The 27,540-nt window shown below is 40.8% G+C and overlaps 1 protein-coding gene across 3 annotated transcripts in view; it reads right to left on the reverse strand.

Annotated features, from left to right (window-relative positions):
- LOC132102752 (protein PTHB1-like) overlaps nt 1-27,540 on the reverse strand; it is a 203,114-nt gene that overhangs the window by 72,752 nt on the left and 102,822 nt on the right. For all 3 annotated transcript variants that reach the window (XM_059507390.1, XM_059507391.1, XM_059507392.1), the window contains one exon: nt 3,421-3,603. In XM_059507390.1, the coding sequence (XP_059363373.1) occupies nt 3,421-3,603 (183 nt within the window). The remainder of the gene's footprint in view (nt 1-3,420; nt 3,604-27,540) is intronic.

Genomic DNA, 27,540 nt, shown 5'->3' on the forward strand with positions numbered 1-27,540 from the left:
CTTTTAGAGAACTACAGACCAGTTTCCCTTCTTCCTTTCATTGCAAAAACACTTGAACGAGCTGTGTTCAACCAAGTCTCTACATTTCTCACAAATAACAACCTCCTTGACAGCAACCAATCTGGCTTCAGAAGTGGGAATTCAACTGAGACGGCCTTGCTCTCAGTTGTTAAAGCTCTAAGACTGGCAAGAGCAGAATCCAAATCTTCAGTACTTATCCTGCTTGATCTGTCCGCTGCTTTTGACACGGTTAACCACCAGATCCTCCTATCAACCTACTGGCAAAAGGCATCTCAGGAACCACACTTCAATGGTTTGAGTCCTACCTATCAGATAGGTCCTTCAAAGTATCTTGGAGAGGTGAGGTGTCCAAGTCACAACATCTAACTACTGGGGTGCCTCAGGGCTCAGTTCTTGGACCACTTCTCTTCTCTGTCTACATGGCATTATTAGGTTCTGTCATTCAGAAACATGGCTTTTCATACCACTGCTATGCTGATGACACTCAACTTTACCTCTCATTCTATCCTGATGATCCGACGGTTGCTATTCGCATCTCAGCTTGTCTAACAGACATTTCTTCCTGGATGATGGACCATCACCTTCAACTCAACCTTGCCAAGACAGAACTGCTTGTGATTCCAGCAAACCCATCGTTTCATCACAATTTCACCATCAAGTTAGGCACATCAACCATAACTCCTTCAAAAACAGCTAGAAGCCTTGGAGTTATCATTGATGATCAGCTGACTTTCTCAGACCACATTGCTAAAACTGTCCGATCCTGCATATTTGCTTTATTCAACATCAAGAAGATCAAGCCCTTTCTTTCGAAACATGCAGCAAAACTCCTTGTTCAAGCCCTTGTTCTGTCCAGGCTGGACTATTGCAATGCCCTCTTGGCAGGTCTTCCAGCCAATTCTATCAAACCTTTACAATTAATTCAGAACGCGGCAGCAAGATTAATTTTTAATGAGCCAAAAAGAATACACGTCACACCTCTGTTTATCAATTTGCACTGGCTTCCAATAGCTGCTCGCATAAAATTCAAGGCATTAATGTTTGCCTACAAAACTACCACTGGCTTTGCACCCATTTACCTAAATTTGTTACTTCAGACTTATGTGCCCTCTAGAAGCTTGCGTTCTGCAAGTGAACGTCGCTTGATTGTGCCATCCCAAAGAAGCACAAAGTCACTTTTACGGACTTTTAAATTAAATGTTCCCTCCTGGTGGAATGACCTCCCCAACACAATCCGAGCAGCTGAGTCCTTAGCCATCTTCAAGAATCGGCTGAAAACACATCTCTTCCATCTTTATTTGACCCTCTAACTTTAACACTCACTATTTTAATTCTATTCTTTAAAAAAATCTACCTACCTTTCTAATCTTTTTGTATTCTATTTTCTTTTCATTTATTATGCAATTATATGTGTGTGTGTGTGTGTGTCAAAAGATCTCTAACACTAGCTTGCTCTATTCTTTTTTTATTCTATCGGTTATTTTTTTTTTTTTTTTTTATTATTTAAAATCCCATGCTACGTGTACTGTGTTAACCTATCTGAGACTTGTTATAGCACTTATATATCATTGCTCTTTTTGTTGTTTTTGATTGCTTCCACTGTCCTCATCTGTAAGTCGCTTTGGATAAAAGCGTCTGCTAAATGAATAAATGTAAATGTAAATGAAAATATTGTGACATGTGTCCCGAGCTCTCATCAGCGTTGCCTTGGAAACCGAGCAGCCACATCTGCACCTGTTCATCACGGGCTGAGCGGCCACACCTGCGTCGCATCAGACACCAGCTTTATAAGCCTGGGAGACGAGCATAGGGGTGAGAGATGTCTCCAAAGACTCGGCTAACCATACCTTCTGTTATTTCCCACAGACAGCAGTGTGTGACCACCAGCCCCGCCACGAAGGGAAATCATGGACCCACACAGCACAGGCGCAGGAAGGAGAGGACATAGAGAGAGAAGCCGAGCACCGAGCACCAAACCCCCTCACATTGGTCACTTACCCACTCACTCTGTCAATAAATATCCACCCTTCGGGGAACTTACCTGCATCATAGTGTCGTGTGCTGCTTCACCCCGTCACACTGGTAGAGAATGCCGGCATTGCAGTGCAGAAGTCACCGACAACGACCCCTCCACATTGAGTTTACCCTCCCTGGATTGATCCGGACGTTTTTTTTTTTTTTTTGGCTCACGTACCCTCTCTTTTTCCCCAGGTAGCGCTCCTTCCACAAGATGGAAGAACTTCTGAAGCACCTCACCGAGTTGAGCATCTGCCAGCCGCAAATTATGGAGCTCATGGCCTCCCGACAAGGGGAAACTGAATGCGAACTTGCCGTGCTCCACTGGTGGAAGCCCACTTTCCCAAAGGGTGGTCCAGGAGCGATGCTGCAGAGGGCACCCAGCGGACAGTGAGCAGGCCGGTGGTTCCCGGCCCGCAAGATGAGCATGTGCCCACCGAAGTACCCTGCTCTCCTGGACGAGCTTGGCTGGCATGCTGCGCCGTACACACGAAAACCCCAGAGAAGGCCCCACGGGCGGAGGTGAGGTTAAATGGCCGCTCTCCTAGACTCCGGCAGCGCAGTCAGCCTAGAGAAGACAACTGTCCTTCCCCCGCGAGCCGAAACCAAAACGAGGCTGCCCATCACCTGCGTGCACGGCGACAAAAGGGAAGTTCCGGCGCGGCGCATTACCATCACAGCGCCGCCTGGCCAGTAGAAGTCGGGGTCATCAGGGATCTGCCAGGTCCTCCTCGGGAGGGACTGGCTGGGATTCGACCACCTACTCGCCGCCACCACCCAGCCTGTCAGCCCTGCCGGGCACCGCCCAAAACAGAATCCTAACCTTTATTTTGATCTCTTCCAGCAGGTGACTGGGGCCGGGGCATTCCCATGGCAGGCCACCTAGGGGCCCAGAAGACTATCCAGCGCATCCACAACCGTTTTCACTGGCCGGGCCTGGAAGCTGAGGTCAAGCGCTTCTGTCAGGCCTGCCCTATCTGCCAACGTACATCACCACGCTCCCCTACCCCCAGCCCACTGATACCACTGACCATCATTGAGGTGCCCTTTGAGCGGATCGGGATGGATCTGGTAGGGCCGCTGCCAAAGTCCGCCCGGGGGCATGAACACATCCTCGTTATAGTGTTTCACCATATCAGAAGACACATCCTACATTACTGTAGCCTTTGAAATTGAGATTATTCATTGTGGGAGTGGGAAAATTTGGATTAAAGAAACAAGCTTTAAGGAAGGGTGAGTCAACCTAAAGAAGAGTGACACTCATGTCTTTGTTCAAATTCATGTATGGTTTTCCCTATATTTCTGTTTTTTTATTTGCAGTGTTTTTTCAGTGTCTAATGTCAAAGCCTAGGTTTGTGTGTGTGTGTGTGTGTGTTCTCTCACAAGTTGTGGTGTGTCCTGCAGCAGTGGTAGGAGCGTGGCCTCCAGGATGGCAGTCTGCTCTGAGCTGAGCCCCTGCCACAGAGACAACAGTAGGATGAGGAGGTGAGTGGCGCTCCGCAAACGTGTAAAAGCTTGGATCAAACGCTTCCGGTTGTCTTCTGTTGCATCTGCTAATGCTATAACCTGACACCGAGACAGACAGACAGAGAGAGAGAGAGTTTCAAGTTAGTTTCAAACTGAATTGATGTCCAGACTTTATGAGCTTCATGATTAACATCTTTAAAAAAATGTGTAAAACAAACAAAAATTATATTTAGCCAAAATAAAATTTTGCTTATTTTCAGGACTTTTAAGATGCATTGCAATATTATTTTGATGACAATTAGAGTATGTACATTATGCTCCACCTCCTATCTTTAATAAAGAGGAGTTTGCAAGTGTTTTTCGAAATTACCTTTATTCTCAGAGGCAATTCCCATGAGATTATCATTTATGTAGCAGTATTTAGCACTTCTTAAAAGTCACGAATATGACAATGCAAAGACTACTGTCTTTTGGAGTTTGGATATTTTGCAATGAATTTATAAATATGAGAGTCTATTGAAAGAGAAAAATAAGTAAATATAAACAAAGTCAAAACAGTACCCCACAAAATCAAAAGACAGCGAAAAAAGTCTAAGCATAGTACTTATTAACTTTTACTAAAGCCTGATGAAGTTATGATCTTGGAGAGCAGACTTCACCTGTACAGTCAATCATATTTTGCCTGAAACCACAAGCCACAGAGCCACCAAAACACACTGAAACGGTGTCTGAGAGACAACTGCAATGTATTGATAAAAAATTCTGAACAGTCGATCTAAATAGACCTTCAGTGAAGGAGCTTTTGTGAGTGAGAGTACAAGAGGTTTTTTTGTTTGTTGTTGCAAAAACAAAACCACACAGGAGAGAGAAAGAACTACTACACAAAGAAGAGAAATTCAAGAATAGGTAAAAAAAAAAAAAAAAAAAAAAACCTTGAGAATATGGCAGTTCTAGCTCAGTGAAGAACTGTATATTCAAATACTAAATAAGTGCCTTATTCAAAGCAGAAATAAATTGAGGAACAGGAAGTGGGTTTTCATTATATTATGTACAATGTTAAGTTTCACTTAAGATGAGTTAGATTAGAAACCAATATCTCGAAGAGCTAAAATTTGCTGTTGGTTAGAAAAGAAAAGACATTAAACAGCTGGCAGACTGTTATACCCATCAGTGTGGTAACCACTTACCCACGGGCACATTCTACAAAAATTATATACTCTAAAATTACCCCAAACCATTTTGAAATGTAACATTTCAAGGCAAAAACAAACCCCAGCCAATGCAAAAGACAGGCAAAAAAATACGGAGCAAATACGGAGAGACAGAAATATCTGTGCAGTCAGAATAAACTGATTTTTTTTTTAATATATAGTTCTTCGTGGGATGTCATTAGTCAGTGGTCTTGTTCACACCCTCAGAAGAAAGATAGCTGTTGAAATACAGCACTTTACTACTGAAGCTGTCATCATCAGACTTGAGTACCAAAATAATATGAAACTCTTGAAAAAGCATCAGCAACATGCTCTGGAACCATTTGCCTGATAGTGGTAAAGGCATCATGCACGTTTGAAGAGCAACAAGTGGAAGCCCCCTTAGTGTCCTGGGCACTCTTTATGAAAACAACATAGTGAATTTTCAGTCAAATATAAGAAACAATTAATGCATTATCTTTTTCATTTTACATCTAAACACGCATTCAAGAAAGAAAAACAAATAACCGAATTTAAAAATCCCTTTAGTGTGTTCATTACAAATAAACTGATTATTAAAACTAAATTTTTCACTTTTACTGCGTGTAGCTCAAAATTAGCCCGTGCGTATAACGACTCATTTTGCCAACACGGGTCACAAATTCTATTGTTGGTTACTGAATGTGTATGTATGTGTGTGTGTGTGTGTGTGTGTGTGTGTGTGTGTAAGAATGGCTCCTGTGTGGAGGGAAAGCTGGGAGGTTGATGGTACAGAGATAAGCATCTGTACCAGCAAGCGATCCTAGACAGTTACCATTGTTGTTTTTAGTCATGGCGCAGAGATTACATTGAGAAGGATAAAGGAATCCTGGCAAAAACAATTCTTGTTTATTTACTCATCCACTGAAGAGAGTTGAGTAAGACTAAGGATATGATAGAATCTGGCAACCCATAGAGACAACTAAGATGCCTTATCAACTGGCTCAGATCTGATAAATATGCCACTCCATGACTCTTTTGTTCTGTCTTCCTGGGAAGATTGTTCATTATCAACCTTTTCCCTCACTTCTCCATGGATGAAACCATTACAGTGAAAGACATCCTGTAGGATGCTCCACACTTCCATTCCACTCCAGAAAACTGAAGAAAGCTTCTGCCTGGCTGATGAGAACAGTTTTCAATACATTTCTCACTGCAAAACTGCACTGTAAAAAATGTGGAGTAGGATTTACACTCAGAAAAGGCTAGTAAATTTACAAACATTTGCCAAGTAAAAGTGTAAACATAATTATTAGTAGATTTAAGTTACGTTTACTTGGAAATTCGCAGTTAATTTTGTTGACTCTTTGTTTGTAAATTTTATATTATGTAATGCTTATCACTGTAAAAAGTGTAAAAATATGTAATATGTAAGATTTACTTCATTTTTCTTTCTTTAGCAAAATTTGCACCCATATATTTTAGTTAAAACTTAAGAATTGAATTAAATAAAATCTTCGAGTCTATACAATTTATTTAAGGTAACATGTGAATCACTTGCAAACATGTAGACAGGCTGTTATCTTTTGAAGATAATATGTCCACTCAATTGAATGAATAGCCAAATGAACACAAAGACCTCAGTACTTGGTACACCACACATGACGGTAACAATCAGTAAATAGTGTTTGAGTATGAATGGGTCAATTTTAGAAGAAAATAAACTCCAGGTGTCACAAAACAGTATGTAACTAAACTAAACAACTAACATCAAAAGCAACCATAAAACAGTGTACATTTTTAATTATTCATGCCCCATTGCATGATGGGAAATATAGGATCATTACTTTGATATTTACTCCTTGCCCTGAAAGACAGTGGAGACCAGGACAACTAGAGCCCCAGATATAGATCCCCTGTAAAGACCTTGTCTCAGACGAACACCAGGACAAGACCACAGGAAACAGATGATTCTTCTGCACAATCTGACTTTGCAGCAGCCTGGAATTGAACTACTGGTTTCGTCTGGTCAGAATCAGAATCAGAATCAGAATGAGCTTTATTGCCAGGTATGTTCACACATACGAGGAATTTGTTTTCGTGACAGAGCTCCGCAGTGCAACATAAAAATAACACAATAACAAAAAACACAATAAGGAATAAAAAATACAAAAAAATACAAATAGGTGGGTAAGGATTGACAATATACAAATTGACAATGTATGGCAGGTATATTAAAATGAGCATTTATGTATGTACATGTATATTATGTGGAAAAGTTTTAACTGTACGCTAAGTATGTGTGTTGGATAAATAAGTGTATGTGTATATAAATATAAATATAAGTAGTGTATTGTGTTCCATGTATGTACATGTATATTATGTGCAAAAGATTTAAGTGTACGCTAAGTATGTGTGTTGGATAAAAAGTGTAGTGTATATAAATATAAATAGTGTAGTGTGTCCCACAGTTATTATCAGCTGTTCATAAGATGGATTGCCTGAGGGAAGAAACTGTTCCTGTGTCTGGTCTTTCTGGTGCTCAGTGCTCTGTAGCGTCGACCAGATGGCAACAGTTCAAAGAGGGAGTGTGCTGGATGTGAGGGGTCCAGAGTGATTTTAACAGCCCTTTTGCTCACTCTGGATAAGTACAGTTCTTGAATAGATGGGAGGGTTGTACCGATAATTCGCTCAGCAGTCCGGACTACCCTCTGTAGTCTTCTGAGGTCAGATTTAGAAGCTGAGCTGAACCAGACAGTTACTGAAGTGCAGAGGATGGATTCGATGATGGTGGAGTAGAACTGTTTCAGCAGATCCTGTGGCAGGATAAACTTCCTCAGCTGGCGAAGGAAGTACAACCTCTGCTGGGCCTTTTTCACAATGGAGTCAATGTGAATGTCCCACTTCAGGTCCTGAGAGATAGTGGTGCCCAGGAACCTGAATGACTCCACTGCAGTCACAGTGCTGTTCATGATGGTGAGTGGGGGGAGTGCAGGGGGGTTTCTCCTGAAGTCCACGATCATCTCCACTGTTTTGAGCGTGTTAAGCTCCAGGTTGTTGAGAGTGCACCAGACAGCCAGCTCTTTAACCTCCTGTCTGTAAGCAGACTCGTCACCGTCCTGAATGAGGCCGATGAGTGTGGTGTCATCTGCAAACTTCAGGAGCTTGACAGAGGAGTCCTTAGATGTGCAATCGTTAGTGTACAGGAAGAAGAGCAGTGGGGAGAGAACACAGCCCTGGGGAGCTCCGGTGCTGATTGTACGGGTGCTGGATGTGTATTTTCCTAGTCTCACTAGCTGCTGCCTGTCTGTCAGGAAGCTGATGATCCACTGACAGACGGAGGTGGGCACGGAGAGCTGAGTTAGTTTGGGCAAGAGGAGGTTTGGGATGATCGTGTTGAAGGCAGAGCTGAAGTCCACAAACAGGATCCTCACATAGGTCCCCGGTCTGTCTAGGTGTTGCAGAACATAATGCAGTCCGATGTTTACTGCATCGTCCACAGACCTGTTTGCTCTGTAGGCAAACTGAAGAGGATCTAGCAAGTGTCCAGTGATGTCTTTCAGGTGGGCCAGCACCAGTTTTTCAAATGACTTCATGACCACAGACGTTAGAGCCACAGGCCTGTAGTCATTTAGTCCTGTAATTTTGGGTTTCTTTGGGATAGGAATGATGGTGGAGCGTTTGAAGCATGAAGGGACTTCGCATAGTTCCAGCGATCTGTTGAAGATCTGTGTGAAGATGGGGGCCAGCTGGTCAGCACAGGATTTCAGACAGGCTGGTGTAACGCAATCTGGGCCTGGTGCTTTTTTCCTTTTCTGCTTCCGGAAGACCTGGCGCACCGCATCCTCGCTGATCTGTATTGCAGGTGTGGGGGAGAGGGGGGATGCAGGAGGTGTGAATGGTGAGAGCGCTTGATTGGAGAGGTGTTCAGGGTGGGTTGCAGGAGTTGTGAGTGGTGTGAACAGTTGTTTGGAGAGGCATTCAGGGTTGGTTGCAGGAGTTGTGAATGGTGAGAGCGGTTGATTGGAGAGGTGATCAGGATGGGTTGCAGGAGCTGTGAATGGTGTGAACGGTTGTTTGGAGAGGCATTCAGGGTTGGTTGCAGGAGTTGTGAATGGTGTGAATGGTTGTGTGGGGAGGTGTTCAGGGCAGGTGATGGGTGTTCTTTCAAACCTGCAGTAAAACTCGTTCAGATCGTCTGCCCGTCGTTGATTCTCCACAGTGCTGGGGGGTGGTGTCTTGGAATTGGTGATCTTCTTTAGGCTTTTCTACACTGACGCGGAGTCGTTCAAAGTGAACTGAGTCCTTATTTTTTCAGAATAATTCCTCTTTGCCACTTTGATCTCCTTTTCCAGTGTGTATTTAGCCTGTTTATACAAGACATTGTCCCCCTTCCTGTAAGCATCTTCTTTGGCCTGACGGAGCTGTCTGAGTTTTGCAGTGAACCACGGTTTGTCATTGTTGTAATTTAGTTGAGTCTTGGTAGGAATACACATATCCTCACAGAAACTGATATATGATGTTACGGTCTCTGTGAGTTCATCCAGATCGGTGGCAGCAGCTTCAAAAACACTCCAATCAGTGAGGTCAAAACACGATTGTAAATCCTGCTCTGCTTCATTAGTCCATCTTTTTACAGTCCTTAATACAGGTTTAGCTGATTTTAGTTTCTGCCTGTAAGTCGGTATAAGATGAACCAGAAGGTGATCAGAACGTCCCAAAGCTGCTCGTGGAACAGAGTGAAATGCATCCTTTATTGTTGTGTAACAGTGATCCAATATATTACTGTCTCTTGTGGGACAAGTAACATGCTGTCTGTATTTTGGCAGTTCACGGGAGAGATTGGCTTTATTAAAGTCCCCAAGAATGATTAAAACAGAGTCTGGGTGTTGTTGTTCTGTCTCTGTGATCTGCTCAGCGAGTTTCTGTAAAGCTGAGCTCACGTGCGCTTGAGGAGGGATGTAAACACTAACCAGAATGAACGAATGAATCTCCCGCAGCGAATAGAACGGCTTGCAGTTAATGAAGAGCGTTTCGAGATTTGAGCAGCACGTCTTCTTTAACACAGTTACATCTGTACACCACCGTTCATTGATGTAAAAGCATGTCCCGCCGCCGCGCGATTTCCCCGTTGATTCTGCGTCGCGATCCGCTCTAAACAGCTGAAAGTCCGGCAGATGGAGCGCGCTGTCCGGTATGGTGTCATTCAGCCAAGTTTCCGTGAAACACAGAGCAGCAGAGTGGGAGAAATCTTTATTTGTCCGAGAGAGCAGAAGCAGTTCGTCCGTTTTGTTGGGTAGAGAGCGGAGATTTGCCAGATGGATGCTAGGCAACGGCGTTCGAAATCCGCGTTTTCTGAGTCTCACGAGCGCGCCAGCTCTTTTTCCCCGTCTGCGCGTCCTCTTGAAGCGTGTGATCAGCGCAGCCGCTCCGCCGACAAGAATGTCCAGCAAAACATCAGAATAGTCGAAAACCGGTGAAATATCGGGAGATGTGTGTTGCCGAATATCCAGCAATTCGTCCCTGGTGAAACTGATTGCAGGAATATAACTAAAGACAGGACAAACTAACAAAAACACAAAAACAACTGCAGAGCACGTCACGGAGGCAGCCATCCTGTACCGGCGCCACTCGTTGCGCCGGTACAGGAGAAGGAGAACTGTCAGAGGAGAACTGGCCCCCCAACTGAGCCTGGTTTCTCCCAAGGTTTTTTTCTCCATTCTGTCATCGATGGAGTTTCGGTTCCTTGCCGCTGTCGCCTCCGGCTTGCTTAGTTGGGGTCACTTCATCTACAGCGATATCGTTGACTTGATTGCAAATAAATGCACAGACACGATTTAAACTGAACAGAGATGACATCACTTAATTCAATAATGAACTGCCTTTAACTGTCATTTTGCATTATTGACACACTGTTTTCCTAATGAATGTTGTTCAGTTGCTTTGACGCAATGTATTTTGTTTAAAGCGCTATATAAATAAAGGTGACTTGGCTTGACTTGTAAACATAAACTGTTCCAAGTAAAATATACTTATGAGTTTTAACTTTAATTTCTACTTAGGCAGTTACATTTGAATTAACTTATGTATTTAAGTACAATAAATGAAAACGAAACCTCAAGTAGCTTTTTGAATTAAACCTGACCCTATTTTAAAGCAATTCAAACTCAGAGCACCTGGAAATTGTTTATTGTAAACCAAGCAGCTAAAAAACACTGTAACACAGTTAGGAGGTCGGGAAGGAGGATGCGGAAACCGGCAAACATTCAAATAAAACTTTAATAACCAAATAAACACAAAACAGCACAACAGCCACTCTCGGACGATTGTCGTACACAAACATAACCAAAACAAAAAATAAAATCCAGGCCTGGAACTCTTTCACCTTTCACTGTCTTTACTCCTCCTTTTATCCTTTCGGAGCTCCTCCGGTGAGTGGTGCAGGTGTCGCTCATTATCAATTACTCCACCGGCCTCGCTTCATTTCCATGGCTCCCGGCCCCACCCCACTCATCACAAACCGATACCGGTGTGAAACCGATAAATCTGGCAATGTTTTGTTATTGTTGTTGATGTACGTATCATGGCGTTTTGGAAACTGAAACACTAAACCCTACCTTAAACCTGACCAATAGTGTTAACAAAAGCAAATGTGATATAAAAACATATTTTCAGCATTTTAGCCTGCTTCTAAGAGTCTTTGAACTATTTTAGCTTGACTCGTGTTTCACGGGACTTTCACGTGCTTAAGTGCAACGCTGCACCAGGTGAGCCACCAAGCAAGTTTAGCACATCAGTAGAGACATGCTCACAAATGAAGCTGGTAACATGATCCAAATGTCAACATGTATTTGTTTACGAATTATGCACTATGACAAAAGAGTTTTGAGGTTATAGCAGAGTATTATGCAAGGAACCCCACAAAAAAAATCTTAATCAATAATTAATCAGAATGTGTAAAAATAAATAAAAGTTGTTTTACTGCCTCTATTGTTCAGTTCAGTAGCAAACTACATTTTATGTATAGAGAATTTTTCGGAGTTTTGCAAAAGTGTAGGTAGAGGCAAATTGTTTCGAGCTTTTCCAGCTTTTAGGTCGAGAACAATACACTGCATTGTCATGTATTGTCAACATTTGCTATATGAGTGGAAAACACCACAGTCATCTGGTTTGCATAAATGAGTTCTGGAGTACCCCAGGGATCTGTCCTGGGACCCTTTCCATCCCAACATAACAAGACAGGCTTGCAGTGTGATATTTCATCCTATTTATTCTAAAATTCAATGCATTTTGTAGTTGTTTTATTCACTCATTTTAGACAGAAAGTCTAAAATACACAATACAGTTTCATACACAAACAGCCATGCAACATCTGTAGCAGGGTCTTGCTAGAGCTCGATTTGTCACAGGATCTTGCAAACTAGTTCATGATTTTTCTTTCCTGTTAGAGATAAGTGAGAGTATTGCTATTGTGGAGTTGAACTTCACCATAGAGCAACAGCAACTTCTCCCAAAAAATATCACAGTACATCTGTCCCCAGTTTATTGCACTCTAGCACGCAATACTAACAACTTCTCTCTGAAAAGAATCTCAGCTCAAGAGATTTTTATTACTAGCTTCCTCTAAACCAAACATAACCATGTGTCAAACTTGTCATCTCCTCAATGCAACTGGATTTTGGAGCTGTAAAAAACGCATTTTCTATCCAAAACTGCTCTTGAAGGACCAAAGTCCTACAGAGTTTAGCTTCAACTTGCCCCAACACAACTGCTTGGAAGTTTCTAGTAAGCCTAAAGACTTTGATAAGCTGGTTTAGGTGTGTTTAATTGGGATTAGAGCACTCCAAGAGCAGGATTGGATACCACTGCTCAAACCGAACGAAGAATCACACTTCATAATATGTCTTATTATGTGTATCACAGTTTGACAAACACAACTGCAACACTCCCTGCTCTGTGGTTCTCCAGTGTTCAGTCACAATTTAGTGTAGGGAAACCATGTCATGACGCTATTGTTGGGTTAATAACTTAGTACTCAGAAGCTGGATTGTTAACCGTATTTATTGAATGAACTAGGGCTGTGCGATATGGACAAAAAAAAAAAAAAATCTAAAAATATCGCGATTTCTTTGATCAATTTAGACATTTCGATTTTAATAACAATTTTGACACACAGAGATATCCTTTGCAGTCATAAATGCATTCAGGATGATTTTGAAACATATTTCCAAAAGAAAACAAATTAGAGCTTTATCAAAAAAAAGTTGTGAGGTCTCTAGAACAGACATAAGTCAAAATAATCACTAGCCTATAGTAAAGGTATAACAAAATAGACTTATGGCAACAAAAAATAAATAAAATAAAATAAATAAATCCAGTGTCCAGGGACTTTTTTTCTTTTTTGCCATGCATTGTTAGATAGATTGTTAGATAGAGCTCATTAATTGAAGCGGTGCCTCAGGTGTTGAAATAGATTTGTTATACATTATACAAGTTCACACTGCCTACTCCGTCTGCAGTGCGTATACAGTGTGCAGAAGCAGCAGCGAGAGCGCATTATTGTAACACGAAAGCACATAAAAATAATGCACGAGCGTGAATCTCTCTGTTCGCACGAAGATTTCCTTTGCTTTGTCAGAAAACCAGAAGTGCTTGCTCAGATACACGCTGCTCTCGTCCGGAGAGAGTGTGCGCACTTAAAACTTGTATCCTCTCACTTAAACAGCGTCCTGTGCACTCCCAACTCTCTCTATGCTTATGTGCTAGATAATAATTATTTTTGCACGTTTTTATTTCTAGCCTTTTACCAAGTGCAGTGTGAATGCTCTGATCCGTTAACATGGGCTCGGAAAAAAGGCGCATCACAGACAGTGTGTGAACCTGGAGTTACGTAGGCATATGCCCGGTCTGTTCTGTTCTCGCGCTAGGCGCGCTTCATTCTGATTGGATCGGAGATCATACCGCGGGAGGTCAGGGCCGTGGAAAATATAAAGCCATTTAGAAATCGCGCACACTCCAAACGTGATTTTATGACGATTTCTATTAATCGCACAGCCCAAGAATGAACTGGCACCGACCAGAAAATAACTCGGGCTGGCACCGCTCAGCAAAACGGGACAACCAGCTCCAGGCAGAGCTCGGCAGTGGGTAGACAGTCAGCGGAGCAAGCAGTCAGGAGGGAACATGCTGAAAGCCATTTATGTTGAGCCTGTTGACAGCCATTTATGCATGTTTGAATTTGTTGTTCTGTAGCATATGCAGCAAAAATATAAATTGGTGGTTTATTACTTAGTTACAGTTTAATATTCATTTTTTGTTATTTAATTATATATATGAAATGATGTTATTATGTTATGACTTAAACATTTTTACATATATTTACAATATTATTATTTATTTTAATAGTAATTGGCGGCCCACCTGCAATACCATCGCGGCCCACAGGTTGAAAACCACTGTTCTAGATAATTCTAAATGTTTTGGTGGCATTACTATATGACCCTTTTCTCGTTCACACTTCATATCAAAACTGATAATGGAGATCTTAACTGGTCTCAATGCCATAAAAACCCTGCTGCCACATAATGGAGTACATATGTAAAGCAAGTGGCATAAAAAGCTTAATAAAATTTGGAATTAAGTTCTTCAACTCATTCAAATTATATCAAGCAATTGAAGAAAGAAGACCAGCATTTGGGCAAGATTTCAGGAAAAGATGGTACAGTTGTTTGTGTATTTATGGCTAGGTTACTCAGGGTTCCATTTTTAGAAGCCATAAGTCTACAAACAGCCCTTTCATTACTGTGAGCTTTCTATAGTCATTTCAGCAGACACAATCCAACAGTCTATAATCAACAGTTAAACCTCACCTCCCAGGCAGAAACCAACCCACCTCCATACACCGACCCCCCTGAAGTAACGACAACCTGTCATTTATACTCACAAAAATAAAACCAGGAGAAAGACAGGAACTATATGCAGGCTGTGTACAAAATAATAGAAACATGGGAGCTGAATCATGAAAGATTTTACCATTCTTTTCTGCAGTTATCACTCACACAAGCACGTTGTTGCTTCAACTTTTGCTCAGTTTTTTGTTCATTTTTTGGATATTTATGTATCAACATTTATCAATGTTAGGTTAAACATTAAAACTAACCCAGCAGGGTCAAAACAACGAAGCACTTTTTTTTCTCATTCCCAAGACAAAAAAAATCCACTTTTCTGCCTTTTCTTCTTTACAAAACACAAAAAGTTACTAAAAAGTAGTTCTTTCTTATTCTATGTTTATTTCTACAGTGCAATAATAACAATTCACTTATACCTCAGTGCAGTTCATGTCTCTTGCAGACCACTCTTCCTGAGCAAGATATACATGCAATGCATCTAGAGACATTTAACAAGTATATTTTAACTCACAACTTAAAACTACCCTCCTCTTCAATGTAAAATCAATTAATGTACAGCCTAAAATAAGCAAAAAGACAAGAAATGTTACTTACACACTCTACATGCAAATTACATTTTGTACAAATTGAATGCAACAAAGAATACACAAAAATAGTTCCTCTCTGTCTAAACCCTCTCTTACATACAAGCAGCAAATAGAAAGTGAAAGATAAATAATCCCCTAAAGGTTTGGCATTATGCATAGATTAAAATCTATTGTTTGTTTCTAGAGTTGCATCCTCTGCTCAGTGTGTATAAATTTTTTATTATTATTTTTGGCTCACAGGAGTCACACAACAGCTTGGAGGGGAGATAATACAAGCTTTTAAGTCAGAATCAACAGTAGACAATGGGGTCACATACGGTGTAGAAACCTTTTGATTTTGGGTTTAGATTCAGCCTGAAGAATTCTGCTATGTTCTACTTTAGGGTTGAGGATAAAAAGCACGTTAAATTAATATTTTTGGATTTTATGAAGGTAATTTGATGGTAATTTGCAGAGGGGATTTCCTCCACCCCCTATGTCTGGTGGAGATAAAAAACATTCCCCCGGGTTATGCTGCTAAATCAACAGCCATATAAAACAACAAAAATAAAAGTATTTTTAAAACACTGCCAAGTAAAACGCTTCATCATGACACTGAAAACAATAAAATCATAAATGGACTTGGCTCACTTTGTGATATTCGCGTCATGGACACGTGAAACTGGTTCAGGCGCCTTTAATCCAGGAGGGCTTTTTACAATAACAGCAGCATGACGGTATGGATTATTACAATGTTTCTCCTCAAAACTCTCTGTCAAAAGCATCTGTTTACGAGTCATCAATCCCATAAAAAGGCAAGGCAGACAGTACTTGAATTTCATTCGCATCAGATCGCATCAGATCGATTAATTCAATTAATGGAAATGATAAGAAATTATGTTTCTATCAAAATAACATAAATAAATGTGTGAATAGTACAAAAGCCATTCAGTAAAGGATGTTGAGTAGCAGAGCCCTTTGTTAAAAAACAAATGGGAGCAAATGTGACTGAATATGTATATAATAAAATTTTATTTTATATAATAAAAAATATAAATAATTACTGATTGAGAATTAAGATATCTAATCTATTTATTCAAAGTTTCTCAAGATCAAATAATAATTCATAATTATTCTACAATTCTGACTGTAACAGCTGGAGCATATGTAAAGCTGGACGAGGCTTTGCGTTCCTCTGGCCACAGATTGGAAATTAATGGGGACTTGGGTCAAAAATGATATCAAATTGGACAAAAATGCACAAATAAACTAAATCTATTACTGCTGTCGCGAATAAAGTGAAAATTAACCCTTTTGCATTGTTCAAATTCACTACCCTTTCATTATGTTCGGGATCAAAACATCCACTAAATTAAACTGCAGTAAAAATGTATCAGATAAATATTTGTTTTCAATTTTTTTTTGTTGTTTACCAAAACATACCAAATGTTTAAAAATAATCCAAGATAACTCTTTAACTCTTTAATTGCCAAGTTCATAAATTATGTCACTGATTTGGGGGAAAAAACAAACAAAATGACTTATTTTCAATATAAAAGTAATAGTGGCTGGATATGTTTTTTACCTTTTATCACAGTCTTGGGCGTGTCAAAGATTAGTAACATCATTGGTTTGATGCATTTTTAGTTTTTGTGCAGCATTAGATTTTAATTTTTTCTCTCTCATTTATTGTTCGTGGCTGTTTTTGACTTCCATTTTTATGACATTTTTTGATTGCAAAGCCATGACACCATAAAATCATGCATTCTTGATGGTTGGTAGTTTCCCTGTTGGGAAGAGGTACAATTTTTAATTTTTATGGTTGCTCTCAGAACTATATGGAGTAAACAAAAAGTACCTGTATTTATGCTCCTGCTGCCTTTTAATGGTGGTGACAAGTACAGACTAAACAAAAACAAGGTGCATGCCATCTTGCTGGAAATTTGATGGTAAGAAGAGCAGCAAGCAACACAAGAAAGGGCTTGACTTGTACCAAAGTTTTAGAAATGATTATGCAGCTTGACCCCTCCAGCAAGCTGCAGTTTATTTGAAGTTGGTGTTGCATTTTGGTTCATAATAAATTATGTTCATAAATCTGATGCAAAGTAGATTTTTTTACAGAAAAATTGAAGGATTTTAAGGCTTTAAACTGGGTTTACCATCAAGAAAAGACAAGCATTTCACACATAGGCCGTTGGTACTTCACACCATCAAAAGTCAGTAGGTGCATAAATATACTTACTTTGTTTTTGTTTACTCCATGTAGTTCTGAGAGCTGAGGGGAATAATTTTATTTTTTCAGATACATCAAGGTAAGTGCACAAAGGTATCTCTTTTCCTCTCACACATACACACACACACACTTCTGGACCCTTGCGATGGCATAACGTGTCGTCCCTAGAGTCACGCTTCTGGCAGGCAGAAGGAAGTACGTTGGTGGAAAACCAAACTTTACCGTTTCTCCCAATCCACCCTGATATAGGATCCTCTGAATCCTCCTCACCTTCAGTGGAAGCTGGAGAGGATGATGAGGGTGCCACAACAAAATCAGGATCTGACTCTCCTGAGTCTGTAGTGTCAGAGGGAGAAGACAATACATCCTGCAGCTTGCTGGAGGGGTCAAGCTGCACAATCATTTCTAAAACTTCGGTACAAGTCAAGCCCTTTCTCATGTTGCTTGCTGCTCTTCTCACCATCAAATGACCAGCAGGATGGCATGAAAGTGTTTAAATCCACTTGTTTTTGTTTGGTCTGTACTTTTCACCATCAAAAGGCAGCAGGTGCATAAACACACTTCTTTTTTTATTGTTTACTACATGTAGTTCTGAGAGCTAAGGTGCATATTTTGATTTTTTCAGATACAACAAGGTAAGTGCACAAAGGTCTCTCTCACACTTTCTCTTTCTCTCTCTCTCACACACACACACACACACACACAAGCCAGAAACTAAGCTTTTTTTTTCGCACAGGCCTATCTAAAGAGTTAACCTAACCTAAGGCTAAAATAGGCAATTTTCACTCATTTTGGTTTTTTGAGTATTAAATGATAACACATTGTGGTATATTCAAGTGCAAGGTGTAATTTTTTTCAGAAAATTATTGGCTTTTAGGAAATTACAGTTATTGTACATTATTTTGTGTGTTGAGATAGCAAATAGAATATAAATAGCCCAAAAAGTAAAAAAACGGGAAGAACTTTTACTGCTTTTTATTAAGAAAAATATGAAAACTCATGAACGAAAGAATCTAATGCCTCAATCTTGAAAAAGGAACTATAATACATATATACAAGTCTTTTTGGGACACTGGGTGGCAAAGTTTTCACTCAGGAGCCATTTTTTTTTTACCCCAGTTCTCCAGGGCGTTTTTTGGATCCTTCAATTCAGTCTTTTAAATGTGGTGCTCTCTGAAGCAGTTCCTGTCTAACTGCAAGCATAGTCCCACCTTCCTGGCATTCCATGGGGTGCTACTTTTGCATCGTATGCAACGACGCCGACCCATGCTGGCCCTTTGTGAAAGGCCCCGAGTGTCACTCACAGGAACAGGTAGATGATCGCATCTCTCTCTTGGGCTGCCCTCCAGGGGAACACCTGTGAGCTGAGCAGCAAGCAACTCTTGAAAGTTTTGCCGTGCCATGTGTTTGTCATGGTGAATGGCACACAGCTCTTTGTGCAAAATAAAGCTGTTGGTCACTGCAATGTCCAGGAAGTGCTGGAAAATCGTCATGTACCACGTCCGTGTTTTACGGTGCATCCAATTTGTTCCGAGCATCTGGTCAGAGGTGTCAACTCCTCCCATGTACTTATTGTACTGCTGAACTGCTGTTGGCCTGGGAACAGGGACCTACTCTTTTCGCCCATCCTCTGTTGTCTGCCATCTTAGCACGGTCTCTCCACTGTACACTGTGTAGATAGTTGTGACTTCCCTTCTGTCAATCCACTTCACAAACAAAAGGACATCATCTCTTATCCAACGAATGGAGCCTCTTGGTGATCTTTTGTTCAGGGCATTGTTTTTGGTTGAGGGAACACCAACTCTTCCTTCTCGATAAATTCCACATGTGCCAAATCCCAGCTGATGCAGATGTTGAAAGAGGAGAGGGTTTGTGTAGAAATTGTCACAGTGAATCACATAGCCTTACCCCAGGTAGTCTCGGTTCACTAATGGGCCTTTTTCCAGATGCAAATTTTGACTTCCCAGTGTAAATTTTAAAGTCAGTGGTGTAGCCGTTGACATCAGTTAATAAAAAAAGTTTTGTGCCCCACTTAGTAGGCTTGGCCTTCATATATTGCTTGAAGGATATCCTAGCTTTGGTTGCAATCATCCTTTCATCAACAGAAATGTGCTCTCTAGGGTGGTAAATAGACATGCACCTGTTCCTCATAATGTCCAATAGTGCTTGCACTCTTTGGAGACAGTCATATTCCTCTGTGCCCCTTTTCCTGTCATTCTCTGCATCTTCCATTGGATCACTGATGTGCAGATTGCAGAAGATTGTTAAGAAATGATCCCTGGACATCACAGTAGCAGGAAAAGGAACATGAAACAAAGTCTTCTTCCTCCAGAAGTCCCTCACTTTTGGCAGATCCATGATCCATCACACCCATGTAGAGAAGCAGACCTGTGTACTTCTTCATTTCTTCAGGGTATATACATCAGCCCATGAGAATTTCCTACCCCTCTCCAGATTTCTCACTGCATTCTTGTTTGTGTTTGCACACAAGTTGTTTATGACCTCTTCATCAAAATATTGACTGAAAATATCAAGTGGAGACTTTTTTCCAAATGTGAGTGGAGGCTGCACTCCAGGTATTCTTTTAGGAGTAAACCCTGGAATATTGGGCACTATATCAGGATCTGCCTCAGTGTTCCATCTTCCATCATGTGATACCGGTGAGAGGCTATGGCTGCGGCCCTGGCCACGGCCCCTTTGAGGTGGGGTTGTAAACGATATGGACAGCCCATTTGCTTCTTCGTAGGTTACTGTAAAAAAATTTATAAAAGCATGTGTTACAAACTCACTATATATTCATAAAAATACTTTTCATTAGAAAAGCAATTTATTAGTAAGAGCAAAATAAAAACTAATGTAACAATAATAATAATAATACAATAACAATGAAATAATAATAAAAATAAAATCTGCAGTTGCTTACATACATGCATGCACACACATGCATGTACACACATTCACACACACATACATGTACACACATACACACCTATATAAAAACATGCAGATATACCCATGCACACATACATGCACGCATGTACACACACCTACATAAACATCTTGTGTGCAAACAAAAACAAGAATGTAGTGAGAAATCTAGCTAGGAAGGTAGGAAATTCACATGGGCTGATGTATACCCTAAAGAAATAAATAAGTACGTGCTTCTCTACACTGGTGTGATGGATCTGCTAAAAGTGAGGGACAATTTTCCAGCACTTCCTGGACATTGCAGTGACCTACAGCTTCATTTTACACAAAGACATGCATGTACACATTCACACACACTTGTACATACACACTCACATATACACACACACACACACATAGATATGTTCGCACAAACATGAATGCATGAATGCACACGCACGCACACACATACACAAGCAAACATGAACGCATGCATGCACAGACATATATGTGTGCATATAAACACACATACCACATAAGTGTATGAAACAGTGGTATTTCAAACTGAAACGCAGAGTCTGTGACTATTTTACTCACATTTGTCATAGATTCATCAAAAAGAATCATAAGCATCACTTACCAATCCACGTCTGGGTCAATGCCAGCAGCATACGCCTCCTCAACATCTGAATACACAGACTCCGGGTCCGAAGTGTCATGCTCAGCCTCCACCCAGGTGTCACCAAAGATCAAAACGATCGCTTCCACCCTTGTAAATCCTTTCTTCGCCATGTCTTTGTCTTTTTATGATATTTTGCACTCTTAAACTTTCCAACCTGCTGCGCTCCGTATCTCCCGCTTCAAATCCGCCCTTCCCCCTCTCCACGAAAGCCGCTGTGATTTGCTCATGGAAAGCATGCAATTACCATAATAAGCTACATATTGTCATAAAGCGCAAACTGTCTACTATCAGGAGCAATTAGATTTTTTTTTATAGAGCAAACGGTTGGTGAGTTATAATAACATGAATATAGCATGGTAAATTGTGTCGGTGCCGACACATCCAGTTTTAAAAGGTTAACGGCCCCACCTAGTAATTTACTACCACCAACAATCAAGAATCTCACACACACACACACACACACACTATAATTTGCTCTTATACTCCATATAACTCCACATACAAGCCAGAAACTAAGCTTTTTTTTTTTGCACAGGCCTTTCTAAAGGGTTAATGGTCCGACCAAGTGATCAGCCAACAATCAAGAATGCATGATTATATGGTGTCATGGCTTTTTCAATCAAAAAATGTCATTATAATGGAAGTCAATGGGGCAAAAACAGCCATGAACAATAAATGGCCACTAAAAATCTAATGCTGCACAAAAACTAATAATGCATCAAAGCCAATGTTGTTACTAATCTTTGACATGCCCAAGACTGTGATAAAAGGTAAAAAAGATCCAGTCCACAATCACTTTTTATATTGAAAATAAGTTAATTTGGAAGGGTTTTTTTCCCCCCAAATCAGTGACATAATTTATGAAATTAAAGAGTAACTAACCCCTAAACCAATGATCTGTAAGAATGGGTCTTTATTAGTGCTGTTCATTGATTCGAGTAACTTTTTTGACATTTGAGTATAAAGTGTTTTAATTCTACAATATATGGTGTAAAAAAATCAGACTGCTGCCCTCTTCAGGTTGAACGGTGGCTACTGCAGTTGATTTTTCTTATCGGATGTTTGCGGTGGTACGTGACGTAAGCGGTGGCAGGTGACGCAAGCAGATTCCAGCTCACCACACCCTTGGTACGAGCTACCACGCCCTTGGCAGTATAAAACCATCTTGTTCCGTCAAAATCACTGTAGTGAGTCAGGAGTTGGAATTGCGAGTATTGAAAACGATCATGATAGAGTATTTTAGCATCTATTTAGCATAGCATTTATATAGTTATTTAGATTATTTCACATAACCTATGTAGTTTATTAGCATAGTTGTTAGTGTAATAGTATTGTTAGAAGCATAGATAGTAGCATAGTATTGCATCAGTTAGGATAGCTTCAAGTTAGCGTAGATTAATTTACAGTGGTCAGGATGGTTCATAGCTGTAGTTTTGCTGGTTGCAACAGCACTGCTGTACTGCATAGTTTTCCAGCAGACTTTAAAATTAGGCGCCAGTGGTTGCATGCACTTGGCCTGGAAGACAGTGAGTTCCTGCCTAGAGCTAGAGTGTGCAAACTGCATTTTACGCTGGATTGCTTCTCCAACGCAATGGAGGTGGAAATGGGCTTCTCCAGACAGCTCGCACAGAAAAGCAACTCAGGTTCATGCCCCACCCACTCAGCCTCGCCCTCAGTTCGTCCACTTTATCTCCGCTGTGCTCTGCCCACTTCTCAGCATTTTTCAAATATTGCCAGTTGGTGGAGTCAGGCTCTGACTAGGGGTTTAGTTACCCTTTAAAAAGTTCGAATCATGGCTTTTTTTTTTACAAACATTTGGTAGTTTTGATCAGGACTGAGGTTGATTAATAGATTTGTGCAAAATAAATGTGAAAAAAATATTTATCTGATACATTTTTACAGCAGTTTAATTTAGTGGATGTTTTCATCCATGAACATAACGAAAGGGCAGTGAATTTGCCCACAGTGTATTGTTGAGTTTTAAAAATTTTCAAAGCAAAATATGTGTCAAAATAACTTTGTCACCAAAAATCATTCCATTTGCTGAAACACAAGAGAAAGTTGTGGCCAAAATAAGACTCAACTTTACCCCCTATTGGACAAAAACGTCCCCAACAATGCATAAGGGTTAAATTAAAAGTGTCAAATGCTAAATTTAATTTAGATATCCATCATGCATTTAGATGTTGCATCACTTTTTTTTTTTTTACAGTGTTGCACATTTTAGCCAATCACACACAATTCCGTAGACGTTATGAATGCAAAAGCCAATCAAAAGCATTCAGATGAGTCATCCTTAAAACACAGAAGTTTATTTCAGGACGTGTGCTCACTGACTGACTGAATTCTGCACTCTAGCAAATTTTCTCATCATAAACAACAAAGTGCAGATGGGCATACAATGCAAGTAAGAGATTCAGATTCATCATCATACAGTGTGTATGCTTCAAGATCTATTTTAATGATCTAAACACGAAGTGTAAAGTGCACGGCACTGGTGCACTCAGGGCGTGTCCAGATCCACTTTTGCTTATGTTAACGACAGAAAACCGGTCCGTGCGCCGGGGCGCATTTTTGGAATGGGTTGTCCCTATTCTCTTATGGCCATAACGTTCAATAAACCATTCAGAGTGTCATCTCCCATTCCCTTTAAGAGTGACATGCGCTCATGCCATGGTGGATCGCTATTTACATGACAGATTTTTTTGGCGGAAAAGCTGAACGCTTCTCAAGCGAAGAAACCAATCTGCTCGTGCGCAAAGTTAAAGTGCATGAGCAGATCAACTACGGGACAAGCAGGAATCCACCAAAGCTTCCCGAGGTTAAGGCGGCGTGGGATGAAGTAGAATTTCATTCATGATTATAAGTAGTAATAGGCTGAATTGCAAATAGGTAGCCTAATTCTAATACACGCAATGACTATCCATCATTACATTGTTATAATTATGTAGCCTACACAATAATATTATTTTATACTGTAATTCTTTTGTTTTTAATATTTGGCATTTTTGCATGATGCCCATCCCTGTGTGTAATAAGCAAAGTCTACGCGCACTGTGGACCCGCCCAGAGGCGCATGTTCTACCAACGCGGTCTTTAAATAACAAAAGCATATTGCGCCATTGACTTTAGACCAGGTTTGAGTTGGTCTTTGGCGCAGTCTATTTTCAGCTCCTTAAAATAGCAATGCGCCAGCAATGCGCCTGAACACACCTCTTTTTTAGACCAGCACGCCCATGGGTGCCCATGGCATGGGTGCACAAATGGGCGCAAATGCATTTGCTAATTAAACAACATGGGACTGGGTGGGAAAATGCGAACAGCGCCGGACTGAAACTAGCAAACACACTTGCACTGCGCCTTGCGTCGCATAGTGCCAGGTGTATGATAGGGCCCTCAGTGTTTAACGGGGAGGTTTTTGAGAGTTCTTAAACTCAAAAGTCAGAGATAATATTCTTTGATATTGTAGCCTAAATGTTCTTTGCTTGCTTTCGCTATAATTTATTCGTTGTTTGAATAAACGTGGAAATTGAATCATTACAATTAACAGGCCTAACTTAAGATGTTTTATGAAATTATTATTATTATTATTAAATACAAATCTGGATCATATTAAAAATAGGGATGCAACAATACAATTTATTTTCAGAACCGATCTGATCCCGAAAGTTCTGAGTATCTGCCGATACCGATCCAATCCGATACAGCACAGGTTTTGTTTTTTAAATCAATGTAGAATTTCTATACTTCACTGTGTTGACCTGATCATTAATCACATTCTACTACATATATACAACTTCATTTTAATGAAAAATAACAAATGAAAAAAATATATACTCTATGACAAAAAATACTATTATAAACTAGGTTAGTAGATAATTCAGCAGCAAAAGATACTCTAGATTCTAGAAAAATCACAGGCGCACAATAATTTTATTAGATCTAGTGAAATAATTTATTTACAAATAAAAGTGAATAAGTCTAAAAAATCTGGTAAAATGTTACACATTGCTCTTTGTATTGTTGTAAAATACATTCATGAATAAACAAGTATATACATTTATATAGAAATCCAAAAGACGTTTCTTTTAAATGTATAGCACAGTAATACAGGCAGCAAAATGGGATAGGACAAAATAAAAAAGGCTATTATTAATCTTTGGGCATAAAAGTATTATAACATTAAAGGCACCAATACAGAGTGGCACAGAGTGCTTATGCGTATCTTGTGCGCAGAATAATGAGCTTGAAACAACACGGAGTCACAGTGTGCAGTCTGCACAGCCCTCTGACTCCACATAGAAAGGTTTGTACAACACACATGCTGCTCTGCTCGTGTTCGTGAATCTTCAGTTCTCTCTTCACAGCAGTTCAGTCAGTAATTTATTGTTTGAGTAAAATAATTACTCAGGGATATTGATTTATTTCGACAAAGAGGAAGTGTCATCCATGTTAAAAAAAGTAAATAACTTAAGTCATTTGTGTATTAATTCTTACTGAAGACGCGAACCGGTTCAAATGATTCAGTCCGATTTGTTGAACTGGTTTAACCGGTTCACTAAGAAGGACCGGTTAAATCGAACGATTCGTTCGCAAACAGGACATGACTAGTATTGTCAGAGCTTTTGTTTTGCAATGTTAAACTCTTCTGAGTTAAGTTAAGAAGGTGTCTGACTATTGGGTTCAACTACCTCCAGTGGCTCAGCGGTAGAAATTAAGACTGGCATCAGAGACCCAAGTTCGAGCCCCGGTTTTGACAGAATAACCAAGCCACATTATGAACCCAGAGACGCCGAATCCTCAAGAACTCCATGCCACAGTTGCTCAGTATGAGTCCACAGTCCAACGCCATGAGTCAGCGCTAGTTCAGCAGGAGACTTTGATTGCTAAACACTCACAGTTGCTGTCTGATCTCATGACTTCTGTCCGTCAGATCTTTGACCGGCTGCCCTCTACCTCAGTTACTGCTTCTACTGCTGCCTCAGTATCCCTTCCAGATTCTCGAGTGCTCTCTCCTCTAAGTGAACCTCGCCTACCTCCACCACAACATTTCTCAGGTGATCCCAGTGCATGTGATGGGTTTCTGACTCAATGCTCTCTCACGTTTGAACTACAACCATCGTCCTTCCCCTCAGATCGGGCCAAGATCGCATATGTTATCACCCTCCTTTCTGGCAAAGCTCTTTCTTGGGCAACCGCGGTCTGGAAGGCACAGGCCCCCTTCTGTACAAGTTATTCTGCATTCGAAAAGGAGTTCAAGCAAGTCTTCGATCACCCCTTCAGTGGCCGACAAGCCTCAAAGAGACTTCTCACCCTCCATCAAGGTAATGGCAGTGCAGCTGAATATGCCATTCAGTTTCGGACCATTGCAACAGGGAGTGGTTGGAACAATGAGGCCCTCATGGTGTGTTTATTGAATGGTCTGTCAGAGGCAATAAAGGATGATCTGGCTACCAGAGAACCTGCTGTTGATCTGGAAACTCTTATGGATCAAGCAATATGGCTGGATAATCGCCTGAGAGAGAGAAGCCGGAACCGCCCATCTGTTTCCTCATTGTCTGCCAGTCCAGCTCTTGCTCAAATGCCACCAGTGCCCCAAGATTCTTCGGAACCAATGCAATTGGGTAGGGCTAGGCTTTCCCCCTCAGAATGAGACAGTCGTATGAGAGAGCGCTGTTGTCTATAGTGTGGATTGTATGGTCATATTCGCTCCATCTGCCCCGAGCTTTCGGGAAACGTCCAGTCCCGTACAGGCAAGGAAGGACTATGACGGGAGTTACACGCACCACTTCACCTTCCAACTCTGGGCTGTTTCTTCCTATCACACTCACTTGGAGAGAACAAAAGCACCAACTCAAGGCATTGATTGAGAAACACAAAACCAATTTGTGTTTGTCTACTTAGACATCCTCATCTTCTCGAGTTTCCTCCAAGAGCATGTAAAACACGTCAGTAAGGTTCTGAGACGCCTTCTTGATAACCATCTTTATGTTAAACCTGAGAAATGTGAGTTTCATGTGACCATGAAACTTTGCCAATTTTTATTGCAAATTCATCTGGAACTTCAGTACTGTGGCGGCTCCTTTATCTGCCCTCACCAAGGGGAACACAACCAGCTTTTTTGGGGACCTGAAGCAGAGTTGGCTTTCAACAAACTAAAGAACTATTTCACCTCTGCACCTATTCTCATTCTCCCTAACCAGGACAGACCATTCATCGTGGAGGTCGATGCTTCAGATGTAGGGGTTTGGGCTGTATTATCCCAGAGATGAGAGGACAACAAGCTGCATCCATGTGCATTCTTTTCCCACCGCTATCATGTAGGGGATCAAGAGTTACTGGCAGTCAAGTTAGCGCTTGAAGAGTGTAGACATTGGCTTGAGGGGGCCAAACACCCATTCCAAGTACTCACAGACCACAAAAATGTGGAATATATTCAGCAGGCAAAGCGACTCAACCCCAGCCAGGCACATTGGTCCTTATTTTTCAATAGATTCCAGTTCATCTTATCCTACCGCCCCGGCTCTAAGAACCTAAAGCCTGATGCTTTGTCCCGAGCATATGTTAAAAC

The sequence above is a fragment of the Carassius carassius genome, chromosome 24 (genome assembly GCF_963082965.1).
Source record: "Carassius carassius chromosome 24, fCarCar2.1, whole genome shotgun sequence".
Taxonomy (NCBI): domain Eukaryota; kingdom Metazoa; phylum Chordata; class Actinopteri; order Cypriniformes; family Cyprinidae; genus Carassius; species Carassius carassius.